This window comes from Ursus maritimus, unplaced genomic scaffold (assembly GCF_017311325.1).
Source record: "Ursus maritimus isolate PB19 unplaced genomic scaffold, ASM1731132v1 scaffold_26, whole genome shotgun sequence".
NCBI lineage: Eukaryota > Metazoa > Chordata > Mammalia > Carnivora > Ursidae > Ursus > Ursus maritimus.
In genome coordinates, this window is record NW_024425119.1 from 39,463,708 (window position 1) to 39,476,975 (window position 13,268).

At 57.6% G+C, this 13,268-nt stretch overlaps 1 protein-coding gene across 1 annotated transcript; it reads left to right on the forward strand.

Annotated features, from left to right (window-relative positions):
• The first annotated feature begins 301 nt into the window (after positions 1-301).
• Positions 302-3,315, forward strand: WNT1 (Wnt family member 1). The gene is made up of 4 exons (XM_040641917.1): positions 302-405; positions 1,132-1,385; positions 2,082-2,347; positions 2,827-3,315. Exons 1-4 carry the CDS (start codon positions 302-304, stop codon positions 3,313-3,315), a joined length of 1,113 nt encoding a protein of 370 aa, XP_040497851.1.
• Positions 3,316-13,268: the final 9,953 nt, after the last annotated feature.

The window sequence follows — 13,268 nt, forward strand, 5'->3', positions numbered from 1 at the left end:
CTGCCCATTGTCTGCGCCCCTGACCGGAGCGCCCTGGTGCCACAGTGCGGCCCGGCGGGGCAGCCTCCTATCGTCACTTCAGCCAGCGCCGCAACTATAAGAGGCGGTGCCGCCCGCCGTGGCTGCCTCAGCCCACCAGCTGGGACCGCGAGCCATGCTGCCCGCCGCCCGCCCCCAGGGCTGTTAGAGCCAGACTGCGAACTCTCGCCACCGCCGCCACCGCCGCGTCCCGTCCCACCGTCGCGGGCAGCAGCCAAAGCCGCCCCAACTTCGGCACAGAGCAGGCGAGGCCGGGCAGGCCATGGGGCACTGGGCGCTGCTGCCCGGCTGGGTTTCTGCTACGCTGTGGCTGGCGCTGGCCGCTCTGCCTGCAGCCCTGGCCGCCAACAGCAGTGGCCGATGGTGGTAAGTGAGCTGGTGCGGGGTCGCCACTTGTCCCGGGGCGCAGAGCCAGGGGCCAGCCCCAGCCAGCTCCCACGCTCTGGGATCCGTCCGCAGACGGGCTCCCTCCAGCGCACTGACTTCCCTCCGAGACACCGAGGGGCGCTCTGGAGCGCAGCTGCTCCAGAGAATCTAGTTCTGATGAGGTGGGGTGAATGGTCCGCCCGCGGCGGCCCACGATACTCCAGGCAGGGAGCCCACTGCCATCTAGCACCGCCCTTCGTCCGTGAGCCCCAAACCCAGCCTCACGGTGCTGGCCACACCACAGGTTTCCCTGCCCCGGGAAGCGAAGCACCCGGCTGGTGCTCTGAAAGGAGGCGAGAAGAGGGTGGGACTCCTAAGCATTTCACGCCTTGGGTGGGCACGGACTCCAGGCCAGGATTTCCTCGCCCAGGCTGCCCAGAAGCAGTCTCTCAGAGCCAAGGTGGACATCGAGGCTTCAGGTTTCCCATGCCTCCCCGGTCCAGTCCCCAGACCTAGTGCCCCGAGTGGCCCTGCACAAAACTCTGGACGCCCATTCCTTTCCAAACTAGTGAGCCAGGGAGCGCGGAGCCTTTACCTCATTACTGATCTCCTGCGACTCTCTCTGGCAAATAGCGCCAGGAAGAGGACAAGGCAGACACGACCTTTTGCATTAGGGTGCCAAAGCCTTCCTTCCAGAGCTTGAGCTCCTGTCATGCATCTCACCAGGGGCATCGTGAACGTAGCCTCCTCCACGAACCTGCTGACCGACTCCAAGAGTCTACAACTGGTGCTCGAGCCCAGTCTGCAGCTGCTGAGCCGCAAACAGCGGAGGCTGATCCGCCAGAACCCGGGGATCCTGCACAGCGTGAGCGGGGGGCTGCAGAGCGCCGTGCGAGAGTGCAAATGGCAGTTCCGCAACCGCCGCTGGAACTGCCCCACGGCTTCGGGGCCCCACCTCTTCGGCAAGATCGTCAACCGAGGTGGGTACCCAGGAAAGCGACGTTTCCGGGACCAGGGGAACGCAGGGTCACCCGCAGGGCAGGGGCGGGCGAGTGCAGGGACGATGTCCCGGGCGCCCGCAGGGTTACACGGTCAACCCGCCAAGAGCTTCCCGCCCCGCGCCAGCTCTGGGCCAGACTCGTCCTACCCGGCGTTTTCCAGCCGTGCACCTCGGGCGCGAAGCTTAACTTCTCTGCGCCACCGCCCGAGCAAAAGCGAGTTCTAAGCCGTGGACGCCGGCCGGCCACCGCTTTCCCAGCCCCTCTCACAGGCGCCGGGGAAGCTGATCTCCGCGAGCGTGCCTCGCCTCCAAGCCCAGCGAGGCTCGCAGCGCTGACACGGGCCGAAAGTTGGGGCTGCGGAGAGGTGTTGGCAGTGCAGAGTTCTTCCGCTCCCCTCTTTTCCGTGTTTTCTCTCTGGAGCTGCCCCACTTCCACTGAGGAGCCAAATGCGCCCCGAGTCTCCGGAGCGCGCGGTGACAAGCGTGGACCGGCTTGTGTGCCCACGCACGTGCTTTCTCTGTGAGACCAGCGTCCCAACGCCGCCGGCCGCGCGGCTCTCGGGACTGTAAGGGCGGAGTCGCGGCACCGGGCTCAAGGGTCCCCAACCCTCCACTGAGGAGGCCGGCCGCATCCCCGCGTTACCTCCTGGCTCATCCCCGCTCCCTTCCCGCACAGGCTGCCGGGAAACGGCCTTTATCTTCGCCATCACCTCCGCCGGCGTTACGCATTCAGTGGCACGCTCCTGCTCAGAGGGCTCCATCGAGTCCTGCACGTGCGACTACCGGCGGCGGGGTCCGGGGGGCCCCGATTGGCACTGGGGGGGATGCAGCGACAACATCGACTTCGGCCGCCTCTTCGGCAGGGAGTTCGTGGACTCCGGGGAGAAGGGGCGGGACCTGCGCTTCCTCATGAACCTTCACAACAACGAGGCGGGCCGCACGGTGAGCGGGCTTCAGGGGCTCTGCCTGGAAGTGGCAGGGATCTCCGGGTCCCTGAGCGGGGGCTGACCTCGAATCTGGGCAGTCGCGGTCGGTGATAAGGCCGGGCGTCAGGGCAGGGAACCAAGAGAGGCCGCCCAGAGGGTGCGGGAGGTTTGGAAGGGAAGGCGAAGAACGGAAGAGAGTGGCTGAGGGCAAGTAGAACCGAGGAGGTTAGAAGTCACACAGCCCGTGGAATGTATTGCCTACCGCCCCTCCGTTGTAATAATTCAAAGAACGAGGCTTGGAGGCCGGCACCACTGTCCGGCGTGGAGCAGAGGTGGGCCTGGTGTCCGAATCTCGGCGCGACATTTCGCGCCTCCCTTCCCCTTCCTCCCTTCCGCCTTTGCGGAGGTCCTGGCCCGGTCCGGGAGGGGGCGGTATCTGGGATGGTGGCTCTGGCTGTGCCGCCTGGGACACCCTTTCTTCCCCCTTCCTCCCAGACCGTGTTCTCCGAGATGCGCCAGGAGTGCAAGTGCCACGGGATGTCGGGCTCGTGCACGGTGCGCACGTGCTGGATGCGGCTGCCCACGCTGCGCGCCGTGGGCGACGTGCTGCGCGACCGATTCGATGGCGCCTCGCGCGTCCTCTACGGCAACCGCGGCAGCAACCGCGCCTCGCGGGCGGAACTGCTGCGCCTGGAGCCCGAAGACCCCGCTCACAAGCCGCCCTCCCCCCACGACCTCGTCTACTTTGAGAAATCGCCCAATTTCTGCACATACAGCGGACGCCTGGGGACAGCGGGCACCGCGGGGCGCGCCTGCAACAGCTCGTCGCCCGCGCTGGACGGCTGCGAGCTGCTCTGCTGTGGCCGGGGCCACCGCACGCGCACACAGCGCGTCACCGAGCGCTGCAACTGCACCTTCCACTGGTGCTGCCACGTCAGCTGCCGCAACTGCACGCACACGCGCGTACTGCACGAGTGTCTGTGAAACGCCGCGCGGACTGGCCCCCAGCAGCGTTCTCCTCTCGCCCATCTCCAAACAGACCCCCATGCGCACCCACCCGGTCCCTCCAGCCACACTCCCCGGGATTCCTACGTACGCGGTCATTTCTCCCCCGTCCTCCTACCTGGGGACTCCTGAAACCACTTGCCTGGGCCGGCATGAACCCTCTTGCCATCCTGACGGACCTGCCCCGGACCTACCTCCCTCCCTCTCCCGGGAGACCCCTTGTTGCACTGCCCCCTGCTTGGCCAGGAGGTGAGAGAAGGATTCGTTCGCTCCCCCGTGGGGGTCAGCTTCTGATGGTGTGGCTTGGCCTCCTCCACCGCACCAGTGACCTCCTTGCCTCTCTCCCTCCCCTTTATCCTCAGTTTTTCTCCAGGTCCCCTCATGCCCTTCCCATTCTCCTGCCAAGGCCGCAGACCCTGAGCACACATCTGGGCATCAGGGCCTTTCTCCTCCCCACCTACAGTTGAACCAGGGGGTGCCAGGGTGAAAGGGCAGCTGTAGTGATGTGGAAAATGAGGTTGGGGGACCCAGCAGAAATACCCCCATTCTCCCAGCCTCTGTCATGGGGCCATTGAACAGCTGTGAGCCATGCCGCCCTCGGCCACCTCCTACCCCTTCCTGTCCTGCCTCCTCATCAGTGTGTAAATAATTTGCACTGAATCGTGGATACAAGGCCACGAGTTTGGTTGTTGTAAATAAAACTATTTATTGTGCTGGGTTCCAGCCTGGCTTGCAGAGACCACTTCCACCCCACCCCAACCAGTCCCTCTCCCTTCTCTCCTTCTGCTCTCCAGCCTTTTTTTGATCCCTCCTCCCCTCTCCCCAATTTCTCAAAGATGCTGTTGCCTACCGGAATCAGTATCTCCTTCCATTGTAGCTATTAGTGGCTCCTCGCCCCCACCAATGTAGTATCTTCCTCTGCAGAATAAAATCTCTATTTTTATCAATGACTTGGTGGCTTTTCCTTGAATCCAGAACACACCATTGCTTACCTCTCTTAAACAAATAGGATATGTTGTTGGGGGACCTGTCGTTTCCTAGCCCTGCAAGAGGACCCTGAGATTCTGACCCTTGGATGACCTTAATGAGGCCACTGGGGATCCAGGTCTCCAGAAGACCCTGGTCGGGAGCCAAGAGACCCTGCAGGATTCTTCTTCCTATTCGAACAGCAACTGGCTGTGTGATATTGGGCAAGTCCAAACTGCCTCAGTTTCTTCCCTTGCTAAACGGGGATTAAACGGACTCTGAGCCTGACTTTCCTATCTGGAGTTGTGAAAATAGCCACAATTGAGTGATAGCCATGACCATGTTCTGAAAAGAAACTGAAGAAGAAAGAGAAATCTAAGGAGAAAGGGTGCTGCTGTAGAGCTTTTATTCCCTGAAGCCTATTTGCTTCACCTGGGGTCAAGGCGTGGGGCCCTGGGGAAGGCACTTCCCTCCCCAAGAGAAGGAAACACCTTATTAGGACCCCAGCTTCTAATCTGGGGCTCAGGAAGATCCAGGTAACATGATGGACTCTAGTTCTGGACCCAGAAGCTCAGAGATGATGGTGGGGAGCAGAAGGGAGCAGGAGGGCCAGAATCCAAACAGAGGCTAGGGCTTAAACCGATGTAACCAAAAGGAAACCCAAGTATGGTCCATAACCCAACCATTAAGTTCGCCGTTCCCATTAAGAGCCTGAAAGAGAACTGTTACTGATGACACAGATACCTCCGTGTGCGCAGTCACCAGAGTGGGCAGGAGCACTAATCCGGACCACACCCTAAACCTATCTCTAACCCTAATCCTCTCCCCATCCCTAGGTCTAGGTCTAACCTTAGCCTTAACCCTAACTTCAGACAAACACTAACCCTTTCCTAAGCTCTAATGCCTATCCCTAATCCTAACACTTCCCCCCAGGGGAGGACCTAAAGGGCAGGGGGAGCTATGAAGCACCCCACCCCCCAAGGGCAACTACTGATCCCAGATGACTGGAGAATTTCCCACTCTCTCCAGGACTCTTTTGCTGTTGTTGCTGCCTCCCACCTCTCCCTGGATATGTGAACTCTGACCCCAATGGCCTTTGGGGTATGTGTGGGGGTAGGGGAGTGGAGCCAGGAGCTGCTCAACCCTGCAACAGACATCCCTCTCCCTTTTTCTCCATCCGCCAAGCCAGCACCAGCTCAGCTCTGACGGGCAGTAGAGGGGGAGGAATAGAAAATGTATTGATCCAGAGTAGAAGGCACCTCATAAGCCTTGGGTTTCCAGTAAAGAACCCCCTGCAGAGAATGTCCAGTCTATAATCCAATGAATTATTAGATCCCCCAGCTTCCAAAGCAAGAAGTTAATGGGCTGCCAGAGGCAGGAGAGGGGGCTTGGACCCCTGCTGGACAATGCCCAGAGTTGGGGAGAAGCAGCGGTTGGGGAGCTGAAGGGTTGGCAGCTGTCCCCAACCACTCTCACCTAACTCCTACCTAACTCCAAGAGCTGGAACTGGTATCAGCTTTCAGGCCCAGAAGCTGGGGCCTCTGAGTCGAGCTGACACATAGGAGCTGGAGGAAGGGTAAAGGGAAGCAATGAATCCTGTCCGGCCCCTAATTAGATTTTCAACAAATCTGTTGTTTTCTCAGCCTCAGTTACCTTGTCTATTTGACAGGGATGGTTGTCAGTACTTAGTCTTCTCCTTCCAGAAGGTGATGAGGTTCAGATGAGATCATGTACATGAAAACTCCGGTCATTTGAACACTTGCTGACACCTCTTCTGTGCCAGGCATATGCCAAATGCTGGGGCTACAAGGATGTAAGAGCCAAAGTGCCCTCTTGGAGGAGTTTATGGTGTGGCCAGGGAATCAAGCACATAACACGTATTATCAAAATAGTAGGGGAGTGCAGTGATGGCTCAGTGACGTGCAAGGCCCTCTGCACACCCACAGAAGGTTTAAGGACAGACTCCCATACTCAAGTCCGCTGCATGGAGGCCCTTCACTTCCAGGGGCTGGGACTTCACAGTGGGTAGGGAAGTGCAGAGTAAGGCTGGGCCCCCAAGGGGCCATGCACTATTAAAGGAGGGGGGGAACAAGCAAAAGGGAGATAGGATCTGCAATGCATTACACGGAAGCTAATTGTTTTTTAAAAGATTATTTATTTATTTATTTATTTATTTATTTGAGAGAGAGAATGAGCAGGGGAGAGGGAGAAGCAGGCTTCCCGCTGAGCAGGGAGCAACCCGGGGCTCGATCCCAGGACCCTGGGAGCCTGACCTGAGCCTGAGCTGAAGGCAGACGCTTAACTGCCGGAGCCACCCGGGCACCCCGAAGCTAATTCTTTTGATGTTGCAGCCATTTGTGCCCTCCTCACCGAGGCCTGTGCCTAGCGAGGTCGCCAGAGGATAGTGCTGTCAGGAATGGGGCTGACGGCCCAGCTCTGCCCCAGCCGCCCAGGTTATCCTTCCGCCCACCTCTGATCTTCAGGTGCCAGGTGCCACACACCCAGGGGGACCGGAGGCTGCCAGGGACCCCGGACACACGGCCTCAGCGAGTGAGGGAGGCGCTGGTCCTGAAATATCCCGGGGGCAGCGGAAAAGCTGAGAGGACCGAGATGGCAGGCCTGCACAGTCCCCAGGGGGTCAGCGAGCCGGCACCACACACACCCTGCCACACGCACCCTGGAAAAACCCTGTCAGTGGGGCTGCAAATACCCCAGGGTCTAGCCCCCCCCCACCTCAGGCTGGCTCAGTCCTCCTCTCCAGGCCAGAGGGAGAAAAATAACAAAATGAGGAGAAAATAAGCTGTTTGGCTGTGGTGTGAGCAGGAATATCCATAGAGAGCTGCCCACCACTCACCCTTACTCACTCTTTCCACACCCAGCCGGGGCGCCCAGCAGGAGACAGACCACCCCCCTGCCCCCTCCCCCGTCTGGGCTAAAAGCAGACGCTGGTGAGCGAGCAGCAGGTTATAAATATGCCCGGGGAACTGCCGCCAACTCGCTCCCTTGTCATTCCCTGGGAGGGGATGGGGTGGGGCGGCTCCCAGGGAGGAGCCAGGGCTGCCCTGCTCCTGGGGCCCAGGAGGAAGTGGGGCTTCCAAGAGGCTACTGCACTTTTTTTTTTTTTTTTTTTTTTTTTTTTTTGCCCTTTTCAAAGGGAAGGAACCACCACCACTTCATTTTCCCTGGACATCGGCTCATCTGCTCGGAGGTGGGGTTCCATCCCTCCCCGGGCCGGCGGCGGGGACCTCAGGAGGAGAGGGCCCAACGCCACCCTGGGTCATGGTGCGGCTCAGCGCCACTTCTCTTTCTCACACTCATCTACTCTCAGCAAAGCCCTAGTTCATTCATTCATTCGGAGAGCGTTTGCTGAGGGCCTGCTGAGCCCCAGGCCCCGTGCCTAAGCACACCTGCACGTCCAAGTGTCCGCACGTGTACGTGTATGCAGCACAGGGGCCCCAACTCCCGCGTGCTCACAACAGCACCAGCCCCCCGCGGACTTCTGGGCTTGACCCCAGCAGCCTCATCAGGGAGGGTAGAGCTTCAGGCTCCCAGTTCTGCCTCAAAGCAGGTTGGCGGAGGTGGGGAATGCTGAGAACCAGGGCCTTCAAGCATTCCTGTTCCCACTATTCCCCAGATAAATGAAGGGTCCTTTTTCTCCTCCCTGCCCAATCATCTCCCAGTGCAGGCGCCATGCCAGGAAGAAAGAGCCACTCTGTGGGAGGCTGGGGGGCACCTGCCCAGGCTGCCAGAGCCTCATGCTTCCCAGCCACTTGCCAAGTAGGTGCCAAGCTGGGCAAAAGGGGGCAGTGCCACCCTGGGAAGCTTCCAGCTCTCCTCCCACAGGGCTGAACCCCTCCCCTCTCCCTCCTCCCTATTAATCCTCGGAAGTGAAGGGGCCGTCCCTGGCGGCCCCTCGGCCCTATTGTGGCCCCTCGCCCTCCTCGGCTGGCGTCTAATTAACTCCTCCTGCCCCCGGTTTTGTGTGCCCCCCTTACCCCACCTTGTCGGCCCCGCCCCTCCGCTCGGCCTGCTCCCCCCCACGGACATTCCAGCCCGGCCGGGCTGGTGTGCCAGGGCAACCAGGGCCGGACCGAGGCCTAATCCTCCCGCCGCCTGGCCCGGCTGGGGGAGCCCCACTCACCTCCCCGCTCTCTGGGGGCTGCCCGGCTCGGCTGCGGCGGAGACACACAATCCGGACAAAGGGGCAGCCCCCAGGGGGCTAACTCAGCCTTCACGCCCAGGTTGTGCGGCATTTGGGGAGTTTAATGAATTGTCCATCACGCCTTTCAGGGCCCGCCCGTCAGCCTGGATTAATCTTCGGAGCCCTGGTGGGGTAGGAGACACTAAGCCTGTATTTATTACTCTCCCATTGTCACTAATTGAGGTAATTATCTGTGACTCTGGCCTGGCCAACAATACGGCATTCACTCCCGGGACCTCGATGGGCCTGGCTCCCACTCTCAGCACCAACCCTCCCTCCTCTCTTCTCCCAAACCCGCCAAGGGCTAAGTTGGGCCCTAGAGCATGTTGGGAAAGTGGACAATGTCCCACAATGCCTCACCTCCCACCCGGTGTCTCCCACAGCCACCACTATGGAGTTGCAGCTAGGGAGAAGCCTGGTCCCCCCCAAGTAGATGAGAAAAGGAAGGCAGCCTGCCTGGGGACAGGTTTGAGTGGCAGAGCCCCCAGGTCACACAGGGACATGTTTCTGAGATTGGGGTTTTCTGGACTCTCCAACTCCTCATCTTTGGGCTGGTGACACCAGGGTCTCATAGGGCCCTTCTGTGGATGCACCTTTGTGCTCCTGTAGCCTCCAGAGTTGCAGAGTGCTGGGAGGCCCTAATCCCTAGCAGGCATACTCTCAGGAGGTCCCTAGGCCTTCCAGAGCTGGCGGCGTGGCTGTGGATATGGTTGGGAGAGAGACTAGGGAACGGCTGGTCAGGGAGCTCAGAAAAGGCAAGAGGAGTCATCTCAGGAAGGGACATCTGGGGGTCACAGTAATGTGGCCATGCAGCAACCTTAGGGAGAAACGTGGATTCGGAGAGGTGAGCAGTGCCAAAGAGTAGATTTCACGTGGAGATGGCTTCCCAGGTCAAGGCGATTGGCCTGGGGAACAGGTGTGTGTGTGTGTGTCTGTGTGTGCGTGTGTGTGTGTGTGTGTGTGTGTGTATGTGTATGTAAAAGAGAGAGAAAGATAGCCAAGGAAGATTTGGTTTTTGATTAGGACTAGACATTGAGCTCTTTGAGGACAGGGACTGTGTCTTGGTCACTGTTGTTTTTCCAAGAGCCTGACACTGTACCTGACACATAGTAGGTACTGTCCAGCGAGTGGATGGATGGGTGCATGAGGCCAGTTCTTACACTGGAGTTGGGGGTCTGTTGGCTCTTCTTTTTCATAGCTGCACTTAGCCTTTTTATTCTGTCTCTGCATTTGCTGGAAGGAAATGTCTAGACCATCCAGGGACAGTTCTTGAACGGGCACTCCTCCAACTGCAAACATTTTAAGGACCTGGGCAGAACGCAGAGCTACAGTTGGAACAGCGCCATCTTGTGGTGCCTCTTGGAAGAGCTGCTGGAGAGACTCCAGCAAAGAAAGCAGGGTTATCCCCTATGCTGGGGGGTGGGAACCCGAGGCAGCAGCCCCCTCTCCTCCCGTACATCTGAGGCGGAATTGCTGTGCCAGTGTTCCTGTTACAGTTTTATCATTTGTTCCTACCTTCTGCCAGCATTTGCTGGGAGCCTGCTCCAGGCCAAGCTTGTAGCGGATACAGAGCTAAATCAAAGGCCCTACCCTTGAGTAGCTCATGGTCCAGCAGGGGATTCCACAACGCAACAAGACCAACGAGGTCATAATCAGGCAGCAGGGGAAACGATGATATAGGTGTTGAGGAGGCAACTGGGACGTTCACAGCTCAAAAGCTCTCTGTCCCTCCCCTCTTCCTCAATTCCTTTCACTAAAGCTCAAACGTTTATCCTTGCTTTCCAGAGACGCTTCATGATTTGGCCGGCACACATCATTCCAGGATCACTGCACCTTTGCATTCCCCAGTGCCTCTGTTCCCTGTGAAGGCTTTGTGCTTTCCTACCTCTCTACCTTTGCGCACACCCTGGAATGCACCTCTTCCCCATCCCCCCCTACTGATACCCATCTGGGATGTCCCTCCCTCTGGTAAGCTCTTCTAATTTCCCTTGGCAAAGTGGCCTTGCCTCCTGAAGCAGCTTCTTGGCGGGGCTTCCGTTAACAGCACATACTGGCTGTCCCGTGGAAGGTTATCTGCATAAGTTACTTATCCTCTTACTAGGCTTCTACCTTCCTGAGGACATGGGCCCCATGTTTTGTTCATCTGGGCATTCCTTGCGGCACTGAGCTAGGCACAACGTATGCCATCATTAAGAGAAGAAAGAGATGGACGGATGGATGAATAAATGGATGAATGAATGGGTGAATAAATGGATGGATGGATGGATGGATGGATGACAGAGGGGTTGGTAAATGGATAGGTGGGATGTATAGATGGGGGGATGAGTGCATGGATGAACAAAAGGATGGAGGCATGCACGGATGGATAGATGGATGGATGAAGCAATTCTTCTTTAAAAGGACTCATCAAAAGCTATGTAGTATCCGGGGCTTCAAGGGAGGAAGCCCACTCCATGCCAAAACATGCAGGAGAGGGGACAGTAGCCAGCCTGAGCCTTCCTTCACTGACGAATGCACCCTCAGTGACTCACCTCCCACTCCCCAGAAGTCAGTCACAGTTGGGGAACTGCTCCTTCTTACACACTTGTCTAGATCCTCAGGAAGGCCTTCATTAACATACATTATGTCGTAAAGCCTACACTGGAATGATTTTGTGGGTTTCCTCTCCCGTATCCCGTGTGTGTCTCACACACACCCTAGATTGGAAGCTCCCTGGAAATAGGAGCCCTGTCTGAGTCTCTTGTGTGTCCCTAGGGCCTGGCAGATAAGTTCAATGAAGGAGGGAACAGATGAATAACTGAGGAAACGCTCACCCTTCTCCATAGACGTACTTTGCCCACTACTTACATACGCATGGCCAGCCATCTCTCCCGGTCCTCTTCTCCTCACACGCCATATATACGCTCCTGACCCCGAATGCCCTAAAGTCCCAGAATTATGGCCTGGTTCTTTGTTACCCATTTGTGGCTGATCTAGGGAAGTCCCAGGGCTCTCATGAGAGTCTGAAAGGAGAGGGGGCCTGTAGGCTCTCTAAAGCCATATTAACCCGGCCCCATTTGGGACAGAAAAGGGCTTCCCTGAGAAGAACCTGGCTGTTGGGAGGGTAGTGGCCTGTGCTAACCTGAGAGCTGCTGCCCCAAACTGACCACGCCCTCCTGCGTCTGCTGTCCCTACACCTGACCTGTGAGGCTGTCCCAAGGTTGGGGGTGGTTGTGGCCTTCGTCTCAAGGCTGGCCAGCTGGCAGACACAGCCAGATTTAGAAGTCATTTTCACAGCAGGGAGCCTCCAGCCTCCCACCCACAGTGCCCTGCAGGGCCAGTCTGAGATATGGCTCACCAAGGGCTGGCCCCCAGACCTGCAGTCACTCCTCCCCTTCTCTCTGTCCCTTTCTCCCCAGATCTTTAGCAGCCAGAGCTGACTCCAGCCTCAGGCAAAGATGAAGGAAGTCCTGGGGAAGCAGGGTGTGTTGCCTGGCACCCTAACTACGCAAAGGCTCCCTGTGCACCATCCACCCATTCAAGGGACTGTGTCTCCACCCCAGGGCTTCTCCTCTTGACCTGTTCCTCCTCTTCCCCAACCTCTACTTCTCTCTCCCTCCCCAATACTCATGAAACAGCTCTAGAGAGAAATAATAACCAGAGCTTAACACTTGTTATTCCAACCAGGCATTGTTCCAAGTTCTTTTCATATCAAATCATTTAATCTTGCCAACAAGCCTATGAAAAAAAGCACTATTCATAACCCCATCTTATAACTGAGGACACCAAGACACAGAGAGATTGAGTAACTTGCCCAGGGTCACACAGCTAGTGTGAGGTAGAGGCAACAGGCCCCAGAGTCCATGCTCTAAACACAATGCTACCCTATTTCTGTGATGATGGTAATAGGGTGGGTGAACTCTTAGAAACTGACCTCCTGCGTGTTCAGCCTCACAGAGGCTTTGGCAGTATGGTGGAGTCTCCCTCCACGGGGCCAGCCCCTCCACTACCCACATGGCTCACCTCTTCTACCAATCCGAGAGCCTGGAGCCCCTGGGCTGTAGCAGAATCCAAGCAGATGCTCTCATCACTGCCCTGGTCTTCCTCAGTCTTCCTCCCGGCCTCCAGTCCATTCTCTTCTCAAGCCCAGAGGTCCAAGGCACACACTCCTGAGGGGGCCAGGCTCGCCCCAGCCTGCCCTCAGTTTTCACGCCTGTCTTTATCTGAATGTACCCTCAACTCCAGACTAACCAGACCGTTTGGTAATTTCCTACACATACTCTGCTTCCCCATATCCATATGTCTATTTTTGCTCTTCCCTCTACTTGGAACTCCTTTCCCCAAATTCTATCTCAGATGCCACCTCCTTCAGGGAGCCTTTCCTGATCTCATAAAATCCATACAATCTCCCTTGGTTGACGCCTTGTAATACTTACCACTCGCTGCCCACTACTATCATTATTGGTGTTTCCATCTTCGCCCCATTGCAGGCAGGCCTTACTCATCTCTTTTCTGGAGCCCAGCCCAGGGCCTGCTTCCTCTCAGGTGCTCAGTAAATGCTCAGTAGTTAGAACTGGTAGTAGTTAGACTTGCAGGTGGAACGTAGACCTCAGGACACTTTGATCACTGCCGGAGGTGAACCCTACGCCCTGTACTTCCTCCAGCAAGAGCTAACTTGAAACCTGACATTGTGGGTCCCAGGCAGGTTCTGGGATGGACTCTCCAGGGTAATTTTGATCAATGCTCTCCCCTCAGGTTCAGAAGCCCAAAGAGACGACCCCCCCCC